At 35.1% G+C, this 23,702-nt stretch overlaps 1 protein-coding gene across 3 annotated transcripts in view; it reads right to left on the bottom strand.

Moving 5' to 3' along the window:
- Positions 1-23,702, bottom strand: part of PolZ1 (DNA polymerase zeta catalytic subunit) — a 303,982-nt gene that overhangs the window by 138,110 nt on the left and 142,170 nt on the right. For all 3 annotated transcript variants that reach the window (XR_011333618.1, XM_069833727.1, XM_069833728.1), the window contains exons 14-15: positions 4,245-4,395; positions 1,491-1,645 (exon numbers count right to left, since the gene is read on the bottom strand). Coding sequence is in view for 2 of the 3 variants with exons in the window: in XM_069833727.1 (XP_069689828.1) it covers positions 1,491-1,645; positions 4,245-4,395 (306 nt within the window). In the remaining variant the exon portion in view is untranslated. The remainder of the gene's footprint in view (positions 1-1,490; positions 1,646-4,244; positions 4,396-23,702) is intronic.

Consider the following 23,702-nt stretch of genomic DNA (forward strand, 5'->3'; position numbering starts at 1 on the left):
GAAACTGCAGCCATGTGAAGCTTATTTCTCTATCACTTGCTCAACTGAATAAACATAAAAACTGTGTGAATTTTTTTTATTAAAACACATCACACAACACAAATAATACACTAATTCTAGGTTCGAATATTCACTGAAAATGAAAGTTCGTGCAAACTTCCTAATGTGGCAACACTGATGGTCGAGACTGTGGCAATGTGGCAGATTTAAATTTTTTTTTTTTTGCCCTAGCCGAAAGTGCTGTTGTTTTGGTATTGCCAGTTACGAGGGATTTTACTGTATTTAACACGTGAAAGCAATATAAAATTTATATTCCAAAGTCTGATTAGTGTAATATGTAGCTAGTTGGCGATGTATGCAATGGAGGGAAAAGGAACTCGCCATCCTACCATTATCTCCTGGCTTAGTTACCTCATGATTGGTGCATTGTTGGTATCAATTGTGAGGTTCAGATCTGTCTTCAGACAGTTGACTAAACAACAATTATTAATTATGATATAGTAAACCATTGCACATTATTACAATAGTATTTGCGGGAGAAAAAACAAATGCAACAACAACGCTCAACATAAAACCTATTGAGCAACAATCAGCAAAGTTAAATTTCTGAAGACCACTGCATGAAAGTTATCTATGTGAAAAACAGGCAATAGCAAAGTCTGGAGTTATAAAAAATATAAGACAATACATTATGTCAGTTTCATATTTACTGTTTTATTTTAGTCTGTTACTTAATGATGCTATATCAACCAGTAAATGTGTTTACGGCTAGATCTATGCCAATGGCAAAAAAAAAAAAAAAAGTAAAGGTATTCCCATAACATGCCATGAAGGCACTTAGGGGCCATGGAGGTAGAACCCCATGCCTTCCATGACCTCGGCACTAGCTCATAATAAAATTATTACAGCTGCATTCCTGCTCCTTGCATCCGTAGACATATGTCACACATAAGAGCCAAGTGATATGTGATAAAACAGCTGAATATTTTACTAAATGTGGCAACAGTGGAAGTGCATAACATCATCAGCAGCCAATGATGAGATGCTCACGTTTAAATGTAGCCAAGCTGAAACATGATTGACTGCTGCAAATAACAGTGATCGGCTATAAAATATAATACTCAAAATATTAGCTTGCTATTTATTGTCGACTTATGTTAATAATCCTTTGATCTTAAATGTCAGTCAATCCGTATAGATAAGTCATACTGACTGAGATTTAACATTAAAGGATTATTAAGGTCAAAATATTAGACTGGTATTTGGACAATCTGATTCTGTGTAATCAATCACTTAAATGTAAGATATTTTATTGTTCTTTCCTTGCTTTCCAAAATTTTTACACTTTCTTTTTATGTAATATATAAACAAGATATGTTTAATGTTAAAATAACATACCTCATAACCACCTAAAATGCTTTCCAAAATTTTTACACTTTCTTTTTATGTAATATATAAAAAAAGGTATATTTAATGTTAAAATCACATACCTCATAACCACCTAAAATGTCGGGATCCCACACCTTTACACACTTCACTAATTCCTGAAGAAGTGATAATTCGTCTGGGACATATGTGATCTTGGCACTGCTGCTTACACCCATATGAGAAGGAATGTGATCTGTGTCCTGCACAATAATTATACCTGGAAAAAGAACATTTATATTTATCAAATGGCACAGCAAACAAAGTTGTGTGTAGAATGAGAATCTATTTTCTTCAAAACGTTGCTTAAAATTTCTGAACAGTTCATAATTAAGAGAAATACATTCTTTAAATACATAGATACACAGAATACTTGGGCCCTATGTAGTAGCTATGGATAATAAGGCATAATTGCAAATTATATATAGAAGACACAAAACTGACCATCTCGCAAAAAGAAGAGCAAATATGTGAGAAATGAGAACTGAAAGAACTAAACAAAAATACAAGCTATATAACTGCTTAAAAAGAAAAACTCAAGAAATTTGGAAAAAGTTTCAAAAAAAGAGAACTGGTAGAACCTAACGAAGCAGTTACTAAAGTGGAAATGGAATCTCCAAATTATCAAGTCATTTACAGGTGAGTTTGTTATTATTAGGTCATTTGTCGTAGCTTCAAAAAGGATATATTGGAACATTCTAGCAATTAGAATATATTACTCAACCTCGTCATCATTGTTTCAAGTGCATCACAGCAGACTTCTTGTGCTTATTGATGGAACTGATGATCTTTAGATGATATTTAGCGAAAAGAATCCAAGGATCCACCATAGATTTCCCTGGCATTCGTCTTACAGTTGGGGACAATCTCGAAAAACTCTAACCCAAGCAGGATTCGAACCCATGCCTAAGTGTAGCCTCAGGACTCAAGTCTAACTTTACCCATTGGCCATTATTATTTCAGGAATACACTTAAAGGGTTATTCTGGCTGTAAAACACAATTTTGAGATTATACTGGGTGAGCAATCCTCTGCTTCCAATGATTGCAGATCTTGGGCGAGTCAAGCTGATAATCGCTGTGAATGGGTGTCAGGAAGTCCACAGTAAATCTACCTACAGTTTGTTGCGAAGTTATTACTAATAAACACTAATTTTCCAGAGCTATGTTCAATATCATCTAGAGTTTCTTCTGTGGCTACTACACGTGGTTGTCTACACTTATCTCGTTTCTCGAAATTTATTTACCAATCTTTGAATTGAACTTCGATTTGGAACTTGGACACCAGGGAAACTCTCTTGAAATAATCTCCTTACAGCACGAGATGATTATGTACGCACATATGAATCATACGTGAATACTCTTTGGGGAACAGAATACCTGAATTGAGCCATTAACTTAATACACTGTATTACATCGCCTAAAGAACACAACACACTGTTTTATGTCGCCTAAAGAACATGTGCTTATCTTGCAAGAGTACAACTTACTCTGATGCCTGACACGACCTTGAGCATTGGTAGAGGCAGGGAATTTATAACTGATTTAGCAGCTGATTCCGCTGTCTAGCTGTAAACCATGAAAGCGTGGGTGCACAAAGGATTGCTCACCCAGTAGCAGTAGTATCTATTGCGCAAACAGAAGTTTTTCATTCACCTAGCTTCCCAGTATAATTTAGAGTCCGAATCCAGAAAATACAATGCCAAAGCTGGACATTTTCGTAGATGTTCTTGATTCGTCAAAGAGTCTTCTAGGTTACACAGGATGCATTTTGGTGAACCAAAAATTCCAATTTTAAACAGGTGTGCTGCCAAACAGGCATGACCAGTTAGCATTCGAAACTTCACTACTGCATCATGTCGAGGAGAATCATGAATATATTCTTTTTCAGTAAGCAATACTGACCAATATTTATGCAGTTTTTTTTTTTATTTCTTTAAAATTTTAATTTGAAATTGTGTTTGTATGAGCAATTTGGCACTGTGATAAATATCTTTTTCAAGGGTGCTTGTAATATTTTAGTTCCTTTCTTTGCCAACAATCTGAAATCTCACTGTCCATAATAACACAATAGGCAGGAATCCATTGGAGATACAAGTTTTTCTTGTGTTGGTACGTGTATGGATAATGGAATTTCTGCACTTTTGGAATTTGTAGGAATATTGATTGAAGCTATGGCTTGAATTGCAGAAATCGAGTTACTAAATATAACAACGTTTTTGAACATATTAATTTGATAAATAAGTTGTGTTAATGCCCTGTTGATTCCTGCAATTTCTCCATCAAAGTGAGTAGAAAAACTGAACAGTAGTATTCAATCTGCCTTTTACGAGGTCTTCCCTGACTTCTATGTCTTCATGTTTTAGATTATGAAATTCTTATCATACATCTACACGTGTATTACAGAAAGATTAACAGATAGTTTTATGCACATGAGCCATTGTCATATCATTAATCCTACTGTCTCTAATATGGGTTCAATATGATTTCTTCATAAGGGAAATAAAGAAACATTCTGTACATATTATCCCTGATCACATATAACAGATTCATCAGCCTAATGTACTTTGAAGACAACAACTTTTATCAGTTTCACCATGCTGCCATATAATGACTATAAAAGAAGTCATGTTATAACCCTTATGGAATTGCATGGAGCAACTGTACTTCCATCTAGCAGTCGTTACCAAAAAATGCCTTTTCGATGGTGGAGGCTCTGGTAGTTGTTCTCATTTTATGTTGCCATTTCATAACATGAGAATGGTCGTGTGCGTGTGTGCGTGCGTGTGTGTGTGTGTGTGAGATCAGGGAAATTACTAACCTGTCTCTTCTTTTGGAAGCCCAGCATCCTCTGGAACATCATTTGTCACCATGTAGAACAAAGCTCTAATTGGATCATAAGCTGGATCTGGCTTGAGATCGCCTCTTGTTTGTATATGTAGCTCCATAATAAATGTAGTCAAAAACTGACACTGAAATATACAATTTAACAATCATTCAATATAATTGAAATAATCAACATCAAGAAAACATTTTCATTTGCCTTGAATCACTTAGCACGATACAGTCACAATACTTTTTCCTTTGCACTTCAATTTAAAGCAATCTTCTTCTTATAAGGAAACATTCTCATGGGGGCAGATAAAAAAGTTAATATTTTCTTCTTCCACCATGTTAATAATGTCAAAACAAGTGCTTGTACAAATTACGAGGGCCATCCAGAAAGTGAGCTTCCCTGGGACTGTTTACAGAAAGAAAATACAATTTCATGGAAAGATTTATTGGAACAAATAAGCAATTGTTAAGCTAATTTTCGTCTGCCACCTGGGATTGGAGCCAATGCGTGACAGCCATCTGCACCTCTCTGTTGATCTCTCGGTATGACAAATGTCTCAATTCTGGTGGGGAATATGTTGAAAAATAGCTCAATAATTGAAGTGTCGGCTGGAACAACGTTGTAAGTTACAAAATTTTCATTTGACGTGTTTCCGTGTAATAATGTTGTATGTCATGTTACTTTACTATACTCCTTGGCTTGCAACTGTCCATCAATGCAGTACGTGAAATTTGTCCACTCAAAAGTTTGCTACCCTCATAAGAACGTTGTACACGTACACATTTTTTGCAGCTCCTGTAAATTTTACAAAATGTAACTTATAACGTTGTTTCAGCCAACGCTTCAATTGCTGTATCTGTTCTAATAAATCTTTCCATGAAATTGTGTTTTCTTTCTGTAAATGGCCCCAAGGAAGCTTACTTTCTGGACGACACTCGTAATTGTGCTCGAGTGACCAAAATTTGTATAAGCACTTCTTTTGGCATTATTAACATGGCGGAAGAAAAAAATACCTTTTCATATGCCCCAATGAGAATGTTTGCTTGTTAGTTCAGGTTTGTGTATTTATCACATATGTGAAACCTACAAATATATGTTTAATTAAAAGATAATTTTTGCTACAAATGAAAAAAACATTTATATTACCACAAAGCACTTTAACTGAACAAGCATTTATCTTTTGTCACTTCTAAATGGCACACTCATTTCATATTAGTTGATTCACAATGCTCCAGGGGAAGTTATTACAAAAAATAATCAACTTGAATTCTGCTTGTAGGGTACTATAGAAACTCCATCTCTGAGGGGAGAGATGGGACACAAGTTACGACAGAAATTCATTATTTTATTTTATTTTATGGCTCATGATAGGATAATTAACAATGACATTGACTAGTAGAGCAGACGAATTTAGCCAGGAGCTCTTCATTCAGGGACCAGAATTTTTATGTGTTACAAATTTATGACACAAGGCCTTTCTTTTGAAAGAAGTCTTGTTTAAGGACATTAATTGATCTTTAAAATAGATTTCTCTGCGCTGGGTTTGAACCTGAGAATCTCAGAACGAATGGTTGGAATAGTAAAGGATGACAACTTGACATTGTATTATCCTTTTTTGTACCAGTACAGAGATTATTAAAAATTAGAAGAAAGATCATTAACAACATTTCACTTCAAAGTGACTTACATAATTCAAGATATTTTCAACAAAACTGTAATTCTAATTGATTATTATTTGTGCCATAGAATGTTGTGACCATATGAATATAGTGGCACTAGTGCTAGACTGTGATACTGCTGCCCATACTGATAGAACAGAATACATTATTATCATTAAGATTGTATGAGACCAAGTCAGGTTTACATACAAGAGTAATATATTAACTTACAGTACGTTTTTATAAAATTTCACAGTTGTATAAAAATAAACATTTAATTAATTTTTTCTTAAAATTCAGATGCATCAACTTTCACAATATATCTCAAAATTCATTAAATTCATAACTTCTATAACCCTATGGAACAGCATTCAACAGCATTTGATAGACAACTCGAAGACATCCACACTACAATGGGTCAGCTATGTTCACACTTACAAAGTTTTTATAGAGCTGTTATCGTCTCCATTTCAAAAATAGCAAAGTCTAACAAGAAAATTAACAGCAATAAACAAAGTAATCATCCTACAGTGATACCAGAGCAATACCAAGTTTGCGGTAATAAACGAGCAGACACACTTGTTAAGTAAGAATGGGACACTACAGTCACACAAACAGTCAATAAAGTCACATCATATGATTCCATCAAAGTGTACATCTAGAAACTGTTCCAAGACTCATACCCCCCCCCCCCCAAAAAAAAACTAGAGATAAGAACATTTACAAAACAGTGAAATAAAACATCCTCGACATTCAAGAAGAGATTAAGGCCAGTATTCATAGTCGAGATCATAATCATCATCATATCATCATCATCATCATCATCATCATCATCCTGTCAAGTACTAGTTCCAAAAGAACTGTTACGGCCTGAAAAAGTGATTTTCTTGCCATCTTTTCATAGGTCGACCAAGTGACCGTTTCCCATTTGGACGATACTTCATTATTGCCTTAGGGATCCGGATGAAACCATTCTTGAGATGTATTCCTTCCAGTTTAACTGATATCTGGAGATACAGTCCAGTATTGATGACACATTAAGTTCTTGAAGGATATCTTCATTTTTCTTTCGATCCATTTAGTGCAGCCAGCTGTTTGGCGCATGAATCTCATCTTGCAAGCTGTTAGTCTGCTTTCATCTTTTGTCCTTATAGTCCACGCTTCACTCCCATAAGACTGGTCGAGCTATTATTTGATAAAGACAAGTACGAGTTGATTTTTGTACTAATGAAGGTTTTATAACTCTATTAATTATGTCCACTGATTTGCTGAATTCAATGGGCATCATTAATAGAGTTTTAAAACCTTCGAGATAAGTCATACTTGTATTTAAGTCGAGCTTAAATCTCGGCTCAATTGCAGATTTTGGTCCAAATAAGTCGTACTTATTTTATACGCTTTACTTTACAAAGTATGACTTCATGAAGTCGAACTTATTGCAATTCATAGTGACTGAAATGCGACTTATGTTATGAAATAAGTTAGACTTTATCAAGTCAAGGGAACCCCTGACTTATGTTAGTTTTAGCCTAAAAATGGATAACGATTTTGAAGAACTGATTGAAGAAGTCATTGAATTGCAAGAAATTCGCGCTCCAAAGCATTATTTCAGAAACATCATGAATCCCTTTGAATTTTATAATGACACTGAATTCAAAAGGAGGTTTCGTTTTCACAAAAGGATGGTTTTGGAATTAATTCTTTCGAAAATAAAGAGAACTCTTGCAAAACCTAACCAGCGAGGTTTGCCAGTTCCTCCAGTTTTACAACTTCTCATTTGCTTGAGATTTTATGCCACTGGAAGCTTTCAGGTATGTTTCATTTTATTAAAATTAATATAGCATAACTGCAATATAATAAAATTAATGCAAAACAAAGCCTTCTTACTCTTATAACGAAACTAAAATAAATTGCCAAATGTAATGAGTTGACACTACTTTTTATATTTTATATTGCCCATTGTGCAACTCAAACCAAGAAATTGATTCGGAACACCTCAAAATCTGTGCTTCAGTGGCTGGCCATGATAATATCTTTGAAAAATATTGGAGTGCAAGAGGTCAAATGACTTTATTGTCAAATGTCTGGCATTAGAAAATAACAACAACATATTTTATATTACTTATAGATCGTCATTGGTGATCTCTGTTCACTTTCACAATCGACAGTCTCAAGGATAGTGAACAGGGTATCAAGGATTCTGGCATTACACATACGCAATCACATAAGAATGCCATTAACGCAGTAAGAGAAAGCAACAAATCGTTTACATTTTGAAGAACTGGGAAGGGGTGGTAATTCCAACAACCCTGTTATACCTAGTGTGGAGGGTGCTATTGACTGCACGCATGTTCGTCTTTGCCACACAAAATTTGGAGACAATGCAGAATCATTTCGAAACTGGAAAAACTATTTCTCCTTGAATGTACAGGTAATAATATTATTAGGATATATAACTCAACACTTTCTTAAGACAGCACACTCATTTCCAGTACATTCTTAACCAAAAAATCGCAGTCTTCATTTATTTTTATATCGCTATTGTATGTTGCTGTTTAGGCTGTTGCCAGATCCGAAGGCGAATTCTTGGACATTGTATCCAGCTGGGCTGGAAGTGAGCACGACAGTCGAATATTCCAGAACTCTCGGCTCTATGTCTGTTACGTTCAAGGAGAGTTTACCGGTTGTTTACTAGGGGACGCAGGGTACTCTTGCCAGAGAATTCTGCTTACTCCCTTGTTAACTACTTTCACTCCAGCTGACCACAAGTATTTAAAATATGGACATTGGCTAAGTAATGGGAAGAACAGGAGAGACCTGCTATTCTCGTTGACCATCTATGTTTATATCCAACTTTCTAGTTGACCACCTATGTTTATATCTAACTTATATATTAAAGTAATTAAATCACTTTGAAATTTATAGGTACAACAGAGCCCACAAAAGGACGAGAAATGTAGTGGAGAGAATGTTTGGGGCATGGAAGAAGAGATTTCCTTGTCTTTCGGTTGGTCTAAGAAACAAACTTGAGAATGCCCCAAATATAATTGTTGCCTGTGCAGTGCTTCACAATTTGAGTTTGGAAAGAAACGACAACTTACCAGAAGATGACCCAGATGTAATGATTCCTCCATACGAATCTGTGCTTGTTGCACCACCTGTACAGCAACTGGGAGGTTTGGCTTTCAGGAGAGAATTGATTAACATAGTATTCAGGAGGCATGATGATGAAATGTAAACAAATTTCACAATTAGTTTTCATATTGGGGCAATTCCATTCGTAACGGAATCACCCATTTGACAGAATGATCTAAATATTTAGAAATAGTGCAGGTGCAGAAGATAAGTATAGTGGAGGTGGAAATACAGGAATGTTAAGTTGCTCATGTGGCTACTTTCAGAAAGGGAATATGTGAGATTTTATTTTTCTGACATCTAGAAAAAAATTTATTAAGGAAACAACGGTCTTCCTTATGGGAAAATATATAGGTTTCTGCTTTTTCATTATTACGATGGAGATTGAGAACTTCGTATTCTGTTCCAGATGATATAGTTATTTGTGCAGTATATGATTTTACTGACTTTTTTCCACAGTATTTTACCTGCACAAATGGGCCAATAGCAAGTTTCCGCTGAAAATTCCGATTAAGAGTGTGACCATATTCTGTACTGCTACCAGTTTTGTAGAATCAACAAGCTCATTAACAAATGGATGTTTTTTTAGTTTGTAAACAATGACACTGGCAGTTGGATGACTCCATTGCACATTATTCTCCTTGGACCTGTTAGTTTCTATGGTAGCAGGTGACAGAAATCGAGTATTAATTTTTGTACACTTGGCAGCACAATATTGAAAAAAAAGACTCATCATCAGTTACATATACAACACGTGATAATATTGCCAATCATGCTTGCCTTTTGATCTCACCAGCGATGCCCTCCACGACACCGCTGCTGTGACTACTGGCAAAAAAAATTCTACTCTAGATATTTGAGAAGAAATTCTTCTTCACTGAACGTCTGTCATGTGTCAGCTCTTCAGACACCAAGACAAAGAATGAGAAGTTGCAGCAGCCTATAGCCTACACATGCTGTAAAGAAGGTCATTCGGTTGTGGTTCCAATGAGCAGCCTATATTTCCTGCTGATTCACAACTGTGAGACTTTTTATGTTTTAGTGTTTATCATATAGCCTGTAAAAATAAATTAGGGAACTTCACTACTCTTATCACATAGTGCTAGGTCCCAAAATTCATTGTAATGATGATTGCTAATAGAGCTACACGTATTATTTTGCATCAATATGGTTTGCTACTAATAAGATGATTCCGTTACCTAGCTTTGTTGTCTAAGCTGCCATTAAATTGTCTGTTTTAAATTTACAGCAGTGTTCAGTTAGAAAACTTAGTTTTGTAGACAAATTTGCAGATTTAAACTCGCAAAAACAGAACCTGTACAATAAAAAATAAAAATAAAAAAAAATGGAACAACAGAATCACCCATACAATCACATGGTTTTTAAGTGCATCTGTTTCTGCTATATCTTACTTTACATGGATATTGAAACACTGGATTTATTTCTCATACCCTGTGGATACTTAAGCTATAGTCAAGACCAATATTCTTACACAAATAATGGAGTTATTTGACCTATAAGATGAAAATACTGTCAGTAATTATTACACTGACAGCCATCTTCATTTCTCCACTCCTATGAACTTAATAACTGCTTTCTGTTTATGAAATATTTACAGTTTCATGAACTTTGGACTCCAATGTAACAATCAATAAAGGAATTTGAGCTCTGCAGAGAGATTTATTTTTTAGGGTGAAGGTTGACATTTTCATGAAATTTCCCATTGTATTTTACTGAAGTAAAATATTTATTCATTTATGTACTTTATGAAAACATTTGAAATTGAGACGTTCTATAATTTATACAGTACAATGAATATTGTGAAGTTTGAAACAATAACTGATTAAATTGTCTGATTACTACAATCTCAGAAATTCCAATTTAAAGGAGTTTATAAATAACAAAACTGTTCAATAATTGCCTATGTAATTCCAGTGACATGTGACCAGTGACCAAAATAGATTTATTGAAGTTTTTACTACTTCTAATAATTCATTAACATTATTTGAATGTAATACAAAAGGACAATACTTTTGCTGGCCACTGTTCAGTAGACTGTGTGCGACATTGCGACGTCAATGCCGAACATTGTTAACGGCAAGGGACAGTGCAACAAGCAACTCGAAAGAGGACATTGACCCCTGCAGACAGTGCTGCTAGCTCGGCAACAAACATTTCGAAGTGCGCAGAAATCAAGTGCTTCTGCCAGTCATACTGGAGTGGGGATAAAGTCATTTGGTTTGAATCTGTGGTAGAGTGCAGATCGGCTCTTGGGAAGTACGGTTTACTCTAGATAATGTAATGTATCATTATATTCATACTATGTTAGCGTATTTCAGGTCAATCTTAAAGTGCAAAGTGGCCTACCTCTCTGTCATGCTTTTCATTATCAGTTAGTGAGTGTCACAATATGTCATGCACTAAACCGAAATGGAAACATTATGTTATAGTCTCTTGTCGCTCTTTAAAAGCAAACAGAGTAGAGTTAACGTAACACCTACTAAGGGCCCTGTTACCACTCGGCTTGATGGTAAATGCGCAAGTGCACCACACACCAGGGAATCTAATTATTAATGCAGCACCTATTCAGTGGCCCTGTTAGCATTCTGTTTTACATTACATTGTCAGATTGCCGGTAGAGAAAAATGTAGTTTCTGGTATCATGTTTTCTTGCGGTGAGTTGGTGTCAATGTATTACTATTACCAGTGTTGGAATCTTCTTCCAGTAGGCCTAACTGTGAGTGTAATTGTGCAGTCAGGAATCTTTTAAAACAGTCTTTCGGTTCACGCTCTTTCGTGAAAAAGAAAAGGTAAGAATTGTAAATAAAGATAAGCCCACGAATAATTTAAAATCAAAAGCATCTTGTGGATATGATCGACATTTCAATGTTTAAGATCTCTCCTGGCACTACATTATCATAATCGTCCTATCACATCATCGGGGTAATGTAACTCCGCCTTCCAGGTGCCCCAACTTCAGAAGTGGGTTACAATTAAGCCACAGCCAGGAGAGAAGACCAGAAATGTCGAAAAGACAACCTGGTGGCATTGGATTAAAAAAAAAAAAAATGTTTCGTGGTGCACATACTTCTCTTGCCTAAGTGGATGTAGAAGACTGTTTGCATCGACAAACTGGAATACTGGAATTTCTAGCGTTTCTTAATTCTTAGAGGTATGCGAACTTCGCAGAAATGTTATGTTTTTTGGAAAAAACTTTTCAGATCTTGATGCAAAACTATGGGACCTACCAGCGGAATACTCAAGGACAGAATAGACTATCTGGACTATCCCTAATGTTAATAGAAAAACCTCTTCTCTTGAACATGAAAAAAAAAAAAAAGGACGATAATACCCATGCAATGCCCACACCACACTACTGGTTGTTACGAATTGTAATTGTGTACTTTGACATAAAACAATACATTATAGAAGTAACGTTAAATAATAAACAAGAAATATTAAATTAAAAAGTGATTTTGCTGTTGTGAATAATAATAATAGTAATAACAATAATAACAATAAAGTATCTAGTTAATTGTTACTGGTTGACTTCATATAAATATAACTGGACAGTTTTATTTATTAATAAACAGTAACTATCTTCAATTTTAAAGATACATATTTACGCTATGATTTTTAAAATTATAGCACGTTTTGTTATTATTATTATTATTATTAATGAAATCGCTTGCACATTATGCCTAGCTATGTCAACCTCTGAGCTTTTGCTAGCTCAATATCTATCAGCTGTTCTTTCTTCTTGGCCACACGCAACATGATTTCTGCAGTTTCCATTTCTAATTTTGCCTTCTTTATTTTTAACTGCAATAATGCAATGCTTTGTTCCTTGAAAACTACATTTCTGTGCTTTCTTGTTTGAACCCTTGATGCTGCTGCTTCTATTGATGCTGTTGGAGTTGCCGTCTCTGCTGTTTCAGTTTCAGCTTCAACTAAGTTGGCTGGACCAGCAGTGGAAGGAGATACGTCCTCAGAAGGCTTTGTTGCAAGTTCCACTTCCTCTGCGAACAAAACTGTAATGTAAACAATATGTCAACTCGCTCATTATGTTCTGTAGAATATTCTTCTTCATTCTGTCACTTGTTGGATCTAGTTACCTGGTTCTTTTCAGTTGATCATTTAAAGACGCTGTATCAACTACTGGGTTATTTAATGTCGATGGGATTGGTGGTAACGAGATGGTATTTGGAGAGATGAGGCCGAGGATTCGCCATGGATTATCTGACATTCGCCTTACAGCTGGGGAAAATCTCTGAAAAAACCCAACCGGTAATCAGCCCAAGCAGGAATCGAACCCACCCAGCAGCGCAACTCCGGATCAGAAGGCGTCTCAGCTGACTGAGCCGTACCAGTGGCCTAGTTATCTGTTACTGGCTCACTTCAAGTAAATATAATTGAATAATTTTCTTTATTATAAATAATAACGAATTTCCATTCTAAAGATACTGTACATATTTACACTATGGCTTTTTAAATAATTATAGCCCAACCGCTTTTTGCTGCTTAACTATCTTCCATTTTTTCATCAAAGATGAATAGGCTAAGAAACAAATTAAATGTTGAAGAGATATTCACTGCTTACCTTCTAGTTCACTCTCCAGGATATTGGAGTCAATAGCTCCTGGAATGTGGACCATTATATGCAGTGATATTTGGGCCACACTTGGATCAATGTCCTCCACAATTACTGGTAGACCATCCCCTGTAGCCATCACTGCCTGATGTTCTTTCGTCAACACATTACGCTGATGGCATTTTATGTTCGCCATAGTTTCTTCAGTTGTTTTTCATTTCTCTAGAATCATCATAACGAAATTAGAATATAATATCCAACTCCGCGTAAAATAACTTCATAATTTCTTTATTTATGTAGATAATAATATACTTTCTTCAAAGAAAATGTACTAGGAAGGTGTACTTACATGTTCCACAATATGTATGGACGAATTAAATTCTTCAGTAATCTTCATCCAACATTCATGCTTCTGTCTTGAAGACACTGCATCTGTCTTCTTATTCTCTATAATTGTCGGATATTTAATAATAATTCATTGATGAGCTAGTGGACTTACTCGTGTTAAATATGAAATATCTGTCCAGCTTACAGCTGTTTCAGTGCTTCAGTGTTAGGAGGGTGTGTTTTATTGTTGGAAGGTGTTGAATTGTGGAGTCGAATAGTGTGTGTGTACTGAAATTGATCTGTGTGTTGAGGATTTGATTTGATTTCCTTTAACACGTCCTTTTCTACAGAAGCAAAAGTTTACTTTTTTCTTTCCTTCCATTTCCACAATAATTTATCCTACAGACGCTAAGAATAGTGTACAAATTTGGAGACAAAAGAAAAACGAAATTGGAGACAAAAGAAAAACGAAACTGGAGACAAAAGAACGACCATCTGATTCACATTGTTGTGATAATGACCTTGCAATTTCTCATACCAATAAGTTCGACTTATTTGTATACACATAAGTTACACTTATTGAATCAAACTTAACAAAGTACGACTTAATAGCTGACTATGAATACCGTAATCATATATGTTAAGATGTTCCATTAAGTATAACTTAACAAAGTCATACTTATTGAACAAATAAATCACCGACTATGAATACCGGCCTAAGTGGCAATTTTCAACTGAGCATGACTGGGTAAATACCTGCACTGGATTGAAGTAATTCATGAGCTACTCTATGTACAGAGCATTCCTATGCAAATTGGTCCCACTCCAGCCTCTAACAAACAAAATCTATTGGCAGGCATTGAGTGATCATACACTGGCATACAGACAGGTCTGTTCAGACTTCACTATGTGGACTGGTCCCACTCCACCCTTTATTGCTTAGTTTCCTTGGGACTGGCATTCCACACTACTGTATATGTGTGTGTGTCTCTAATGCTCTGGATTTAACAATGAAGTCATCATCCTTCTTGCTTCCCAATATTTTGATGGAAGGTCCACAAATGTCCTAAGAGTTTCACAATTAGCCAGGTGCTCCATCTCCATGTCCTCTTCTCTGGTGCACAGTAAGCATTTAGGTAGCTCATGAAAATGTTATACTACTGTATATAAGTTGATAGAACATAACTACATAGGACTAATTTTTGAGTTCATTTTTTCTGAATTCCAATACGTCAAATGTCAAATTAACAAGAGAAGATAAGTATTATTCCATCATATGACTTAATTTGTTGTCAATTTACATTATATTAGTAACAATGTGAACGTTTTCACCATACATTATGGCATCTTCAGACATGGGTTGATGATATCAAATGAAAAAACGACATATTGCAATACATAGTGAGGGAAAGCATATTAAAATGTACAAGAAATGCCAAAGTTAGAAAGTTAAAAACAGTGAAAACACTTAATGATACATCAAATATATGGAGGTATGTGTGCGTAAATACTATAAATCAAATGATTGTGTTTCAGAAAATAAAATATGAACTTGAACCAAAATGTAATAATTTTGTGGTTTTAAGATAATATTGGAATGTATGGACTTATTAAATATGCATATGGTTTACAAATCTCATTATGTAAAAGATGTACAAAAATATAAGCTGAGGTAAGTTTGATGTGGGTTAAATGACCTGTAATATAAATTTAAAATTGTTAATAAATAATTGATTAACCCTTCTCCGGACAACCTACTTTTGTAACGTTGATGGGCAAGGAGGGTCCGTCGGACCCACATGCCATTTTAATACATTGACAGAAGAAAATCATTTTATTGTACACAATATTAATCTTCTTTAATAATGATATTATTATAGTGACCAAAGTATCCATGATAATATACATGAATTATATAATTTTAGTACTTTTTCATGCGATAAAAGGAACATGTTTAGTGTATGATCTACAATTTTTTTTACTTTCGTCGTAAAACTCACACACATTTACACACATTTTAGATTTTCTCATTTCTAGCACAACACACACACTCACACGTCATCACTCACACTCTTACACGTCATCACTCTCACATGCTCACACATTATCACTCACACTCACACGTCATCACTCTCACACACTCACACATCATCACTCTCACATGCTCACATATTATCACTTACACTCTCACATCATCACTCTCACACTCACACGTCGTCACTCTCACACGTCATTACTCTCACACACACGTCATCACTCTCACACTCGCATGTCATCACTCATCATCATTCTTACAGTTTTTACATACACGGGTCACTTCACTGTGCTCATTACACACAGATTGGCCACAATTGTCACAGTTTTGTTTTTGTTTGCGACTTTTTTCATACTGGTACATATGACACCTGTTAGTGCTCTCCTGTGGTTGGGACGCAGTTGATGGAGAGGCCTACTAGCTCTTGGCATGAAAGGAGCAATGGCCATTACAGTTTTTTCTGAAGCCCTACTCTAGGTCTTATTTCAATTTGAGGTTGGATGAGACATTCAGCAACAGCTACAAGGGAAAACCTCCTATTGTTCTGTTTTCCAAGATTCCACGAAGGATGAAGGCTCATCCACACAACAAATGCAGTAATTCCACATACATCTAAAAGATTAATAAAATTGCAAATGTCCAGCGATTTGTACGTCTCTTGCACGCATCTGTATTCATTAATGATCGATTGTGTTAATATCTCCTTTTGTGCTACTATAGTGAAGAATAATTTGTGGTTTTTCTTCTTCCAAAATGGTTTGTGTGTGGTGCATTGCAGAAAGAACAACTGCCTTATTTGGTTTTGGTACATTGAAATAAATGTTACATATGGGTGTGCAACATTTCTTTCTAAATACACCCACTCAGCCTCTTGATTATTTATGTATGCAACTTATAACTGAATCAGTATAAAGATTGAATGCATCAATAGATTTCCCAGGTGAAAGAGTGACTTTATTTATTGACCCTTTGATAATATTGTGAGCCCTAGCTCGGCCTGTCGGAAAAGGCTGAGAGTTCCACGTGGTGCCATCTTTACCAAAGAAATTAACAGTTTGAATGAATGCTTCCCTCCATATCCTAGTTCTAGACGGTCGACACTAACCTCTTGTGGATCACATTGGTGATAACTGCTTTTCTCATTGATAGATAGATCATCATCATCTAAATGATGATTACTAACTTCTGATGCTTCACTCTGATGATCAGATTTGCTATTATCGGCGTTATCATCTGGCTCGTAGCTAGAATCGTCTTTTCCTAGGTCAGGTTCTCTAAGCAAATCCTGAATGGATTCTTTACACAAGTACTTACGCTGAGTCGGTCAGAATATTTGACCTAATTACAACTCTTCAGTATAACAGCATAACTAAGATGCATTCAGATATACTGTAACATCTAAAGACCGTACGTTTGTTTCTTTGACTTTCTTCGGCTTTTCCATAATAATTACTCCCATATAAAAATAAAGTAAAGGTGATTCAGTCACTCTTTCTATTATAAACTACACTGTATTATGGTAGCATAACTTCACACTGACTTATTTATATTTATTATAATGCATAATTGGTTCATTTTTTTTAAATTGTCATTATTGTTGAGCTTCGGAAATAATTTTGCCAACATTCCATTGCCGTCAGATTATCACTGAATGGTTTGAAAGAGTAAAACCTCGTTACGAAGTGAGAAAAACCAATAAAATATACTATGGTCCAATAGACCCTGCTTGCCCAGTTAAGACTTTAAAGAAGTAAAAGTGTTCTAGAACATTTGTGCAAAATACTACAATATTTTCCTTCTCCCTAGATATAAAAAACACAAAAATTAACGAAGTCATGAAATTTCAAATAGGTAGAAATTATAGCATTAATTTTATTCACAAAAATAGTAGTGCCAGGGCCCGACGGACCCTGGTTGCCCGGAGAAGGGTTAAATGGCGATCTTACTCGTGTTAATTATGTAAGCATGTGCGGCTTACAGCTGTTTCGGTGCTACTTGACACCATCTTCAGAGCCTTCAGAGTCTTCAATTATTTATATTCAAGTGTTAAAAGTAGTGTACGAAAGATTTAACATGATAATTTTTATAATATTTAATATGTCATTGCACAAATAGGTGAATGCACTATGTTGTGTTGTGTAAATATCAAGTATATTGAATTCGATACAATGTGTATGTGAATACTTTTAACATTTTTTACGATGTGCTAGAAACTTAGTAATGAGATATGCAAAAGTAATAATTGCAGAAAATAAGCACAAACTGACAACGTAGAATTAATTAGACTGAAGTCTATATTGCGATAGAAAATCTAAAAAATTATAAGTCTCCAGGTATCGATCAAATTCCAGCAGAATTGATACAGGGGGGTGGAAGCGCATTATTTAACGAAATTTATAAGCTTGTACTTGCTATTTGGGAAAAGTAAATTGTATCAGAACAATGGAAGGAGTCCATAATCGTACCTATTTTTAAGAAGGGGGACAAAACTAACTGTCGAGGAATATCACTTTTGTTGACGTCATACAAAATGTTGTCCAATATTCTTTTGAGAAGATTAACTCCATATGTAAGATGAAATTATTGGGATCATCAGTGTGGTTTTAGGCGTAATAGATCAACTATTGACAGATATTTTGTATTCGACAGATAATGGAGAAAAAATGGAGTATAAGGGTACAGTGCATCAGTTATTCATAGATTTCAAAAAGGCATATGACTCGGTTAAGAGAGAAGTTTTATATGATATTCTTATTGAATTCGGTATTCCCAAGAAACTAGTTCGATTAATTAAAATGTGTCTCAGTGAAATGTACAGCAGAGTTCGTATAGGTCAGTTTCTGTCAGATGCTTTTCCAATTCACTGTGGGCTAAAGCAAGGAGATGCACTATGACCTTTACTTTTTAACTCTGCTCTAGAGTATGCCATTAGAAAAGTCCAGGATAACAGAGAGGGTTTGGAATTGAACGGGCTACATCAGCTGCTTGTCTATGCGGATGATGTGAATATGTTAGGAGAAAATCCACAAACGATTAGAGAAAATACGGGAATTTTACTGGAAGCAAGTAAAGAGATAGGTTTGGAAGTAAATCCCGAAAAGACAAAGTATATGATTATGTCTCGTGACGAGAATATTGTACGAAATGGAAATATAAAAATTGGAAATTTATCTTTTGAAGAGGTGGAGAAGTTCAAATATCTTGGAGCAACAGTAACAAATATAAATGATACTCGGGAGGAAATTAAACACAGAATAAATATTGGAAATGTCTGTTATTATTCGGTTGAAAAGCTTTTATCATCCAGTCTGCTGTCAAAAAATCTGAAAGTTCGAATTTATAAAACAGTTATATTACCGGTTGTTCTTTATGGTTGTGAAACTTGGACTCTCACTTAGAGACAGGAACATAGGTTAAGGGTGTTTGAGAATAAGGTGCTTAGGAAAATATTTGGGGCTAAGAGGGATGAAGTTACAGTAAAATGGAGAAAGTTACACAACACAGAACTGCACGCATTGTATTCTTCACCTGACATAATTAGGAACATTAAATCCAGACGTTTGAGATGGGCAGGGCATGTAGCACGTATGGGCGAATCCAGTGTTAGTTGGGAGGCCGGAGGGAAAAAGACCTTTAGGGAGGCCAAGACGTAGATGGAAAGATAATATTAAAATGGATTTGAGGGAGGTGGGATATGATGATAGAGAATGGATTAATCTTGCTCAGGATAGGGACCAATGGCGGGCTTATGTGAGGGTGGCAATGAACCTCCGGGTTCTTTAAAAGCCAGTAAGTAAGTAAGTAAGTATACATTCCAATATTATCTTATAACCACAAAATTATCACATTTTGGTTCATGTCCGTATTTTATTTTCTGAAACACAATCATTTCAATTATAGCATTTACGCACACATACCTCCATATATTTGAAATCGTTTATTTCAGTTAAATATGCATAATTATAAAAATTTGTGATTTTACATGTATCATTAAGTCTTTTCACCGTTTTTAAATTCCTAACTTTGACATTTCTTGTATATTTTAATATGCTTTCCCTCACTATGTATTGCAATATATTGTTTTTTCATTAGATATCATCAACCCATGCCTGAAGATGCCATAATGTATGGTGAAAACGTTCACGCTGTTACTAATATAATGTAAATTGACAACTGTACAATTTTACACTAAAAATAAGTCATATGATGGAATAATATTTAACTTCTCTTGTTAATTTTACACAGGACTAGTTTGCATAGGAACACTTTGTACTGTGTAACCAACAAGACATGGACAGAAGTCACCAATATGTAGACAGACTTCTCTATTCAACTGCAAAATATGACTGATATTGGGAGTCAAGAAACCAAATGGGTTAAAGTTTAATGCACTGTACCTGTGATTATAAAATGAAAAAATAAAAAATAAATAGAATATTTAGTACAACTGTTTAGTAAGACAGTCATATGTCGTTCATAGTCAGAATACTGCTACTGTTTCTTTCCTTGAATGTTATGTTTTATTTAATGACGCTCGCAGCTGCAGAGGTTATATCAGCGTCTGCCGGATGTGCCGGAATTTTGTCCCGCAGGAGTTCTTTTACATGCCAGTAAATCTACTGACATGAGCCTGTCGCATTTAAGCACACTTAAATGCCATCGACCTGGCCCGGGATCGAACCCGCAACCTTGGGCATAGAAGGCCAGCGCTATACCAACTTGCCAACCAGGTCGACTTCTTTCCTTGATGTTTAGAGGTTTTCTTTTTATGTTTGTATCATGTACAGCTGTCAAAAAAAAAATGTGGCTGCACTCGTGAACAGCGAATATTTTCAAAGTCCACTTCGGGTAGCGGCGATGTTACACGATGCATGTGCTTGTACAAGCAGTTCCGGAACTATGAAAGTGTTCCATATCTGCTCCTCGCAGACCAGCGGTAGAGTGCTTGTTTAATGATCCAAAGGTTCTGGGTTCGGGCCTTCAAGTTTTCATTTTATTTTTTAATCGTTCTTTAGCGATGTAAATGATATTCAAATTATCATTTATATCCAGTTATCGTTCTTGATGGATATCACGTTATTTATATTTTGTTATCGCTCTTTAGAGATATGAATAAAATTCAAGTCATCATCTGTACTCTGTTATCGTTTTATAACGATATGAATAATAATTATTACTATTGTAGCTACAGTATCTCCAATGGGGGCTAGCCCTATTTTACATATGTATGTTAGGGCTATAGTTTTATACACAAAAAAGATAAGCATAAAGAGAAATGGAAAAGAAAATTAAATTAGCTTACGCGATGTAAACAAAACATAAACAATCCGTAAATTAGGCATTGCGATTGCAAAACAAATATCAGTTATCAATTTGAAACATACAAAAACATTAACAACACACATACGTAACACTTCTATAACACAAATATGCAGCTTTCCGTACCATACATCATAAATTAATACACAATAGTCACACAGACACAATCAAACTATAATTACGACATTGCAACGACATCAAGCATCCCATAACTGACTCACATACATAACAAATCAAGCATCCGTTGCAACACATACACTTCAACATAGTAACCACACTTTCAAAAGTTACAAATTTGGCTCCAAGAAGAATAAATAGGACACTGTTACTAATTACTATTCTTCTACAATTTCTTAAATACATCTGTAATAAATCTGTGAAATTCCGATATGAATAATATTCACGTTTTTTATATTGTTATCGTTCTTTAGCAATATAAATAATATTCAAGTTATCATTTATATTGTTATTGTTCTTTCAGAATATAAATAATCTGTATTTTATGTAAGTAATTATTATAACACAAATAAACATCCTTCTTTGTAAAATAGGTTATTTTATTTAGATAATTAAATAAGTATTATATAATATCTTATATTAATTAAACAAACCGATATTTATCATTTATATTCTGTTATCGTTCTTTAGTGATACTGTATAAATAATATTCAAGTTATTTATATTGTAATCGTTCTTTAGCGATATAAATAACATAAATTTAATATTAGGTTTGGAAAAATCCAGTTGCATAATACTGCTATTAGTTTTTCTTTTTGTATTATTACATTATACTATCTTGAACCACAATAAAATGAAAAGAAGTAACGAGGAATTGAACCTGAGACGTTGACATCTAAATTCCGACGTTCGTCCGCTGAGCTATGAGGGCAAAAGTGTGGAAACATTTTCGGAAAAATTGGCCCAATCACACTCTAAGATTTTCTGATGATTCGTAAAAGCTAGTCCAGGATGCGGGGGGCAAAGGCTAATTGAGATTTCCCGATCTCTGATAGGGTCAAACATCCTGATAGAATTAATATTTAACCCTTGCCGTGACTTTCGGTGAAGTCCGGAGGGCCCAATTAGTCAAATCCACTCTCCTCATCTCCACGCTTGGGCCCCCTGGAATTTAATAAGATGCGAAAGAGATAGTGGTGTGCGGAAAGCAACGGGATGTTACCGCATTTAGGCCTATCCTTCCCAAGAAAAACTGCAAACATGAACAAAGGAAGCTTTTAATAGAAGAAGAAGGATCTTCTGCGGACCTCTGGAAAAAGAACTAAGGAAGAGACTAGTGAAGTGCTTTGTGTGGAGGGTGGCATTGTATGGGGAAGGAACATGGACATTATGACGAAATGAAGAGAAACGAATTGAAGCATTTGAAATGTAGATGTGGAAGAAGAACGGTGCGTGTGAAGTGGACAGATAGAATAAGAAATAAAATTGTGTTTGAAAAAGTGAGTGAAGAAAGAATGATGCTGAAACTGATTAGAAAGATAAAAAGTAATTGGTTGGGTCTCTGGTTGAAAAGAATAATAGACGACATTAGGATATGTGGATCATATGCGGAGAGTAAGAGGAAGGCAGAAAATAGGAAAGATTGGAGATTGCTGGGTTTGCAATGAAAGACCTGCCCATGGACAGAACACTTATGTATGTATGTTCAGAATGCCTGGAATACCGTGTCTAAAAACAGTCGCTATTTGCAAAGACTACTCAATTCCATGCCCACTCGACTGCAAGATGATCGAGATAAGAGGAAGATAGACTAAATATTGAATTGTGGCTTTTTGTTTTGTTTTTTGAACGCTTAATTGTTTGAATGTTTTAAGGCCGACGCCAGTAAATTTGTTTTGTTTATGCCACGAAAGATATTTTTATTGAGAATAAAATCTTTTTTCTTTCCATTTGCAGCCACAATATCATAATGATAAAGTCATGGCATAATATATTAATGAACCTGATGTTAATTACTAAAATAATCGTAAAAGAGAAAGGAGCCATTATGTATAGTTTGTCTCTCTCAAAAACAGAACAAAAAAGAACACAAAAAGCACGTGGTTGTAGTCGAACGCAGGACCTCATGAATAAGAGGCCTGAACGCTACCATTATGCTATCGATAACACACAGAATACTTCAATTATAACTGTAGATATCAGGCAACGTGGTCCAACAACATGTAACATCGCCTGTCTCCGAATTGTAGCAAAGATACCCGAAGGGAAGTTTGTTTCAGGAGAGCGGCCACTTTTTCTTTTGACAGCTGTACATTTTCTTTCCGAAGGATTTTGTTTCTCAGAACATGTTTGGTAAATATTACCAACAGCTATTTCTTTTGTTATTAAAGTTTCTCTTTTAAGTGACAGGACCAATTCTT

Source organism: Periplaneta americana, chromosome 8 (assembly GCF_040183065.1).
Source record: "Periplaneta americana isolate PAMFEO1 chromosome 8, P.americana_PAMFEO1_priV1, whole genome shotgun sequence".
NCBI classification, from domain to species: domain Eukaryota; kingdom Metazoa; phylum Arthropoda; class Insecta; order Blattodea; family Blattidae; genus Periplaneta; species Periplaneta americana.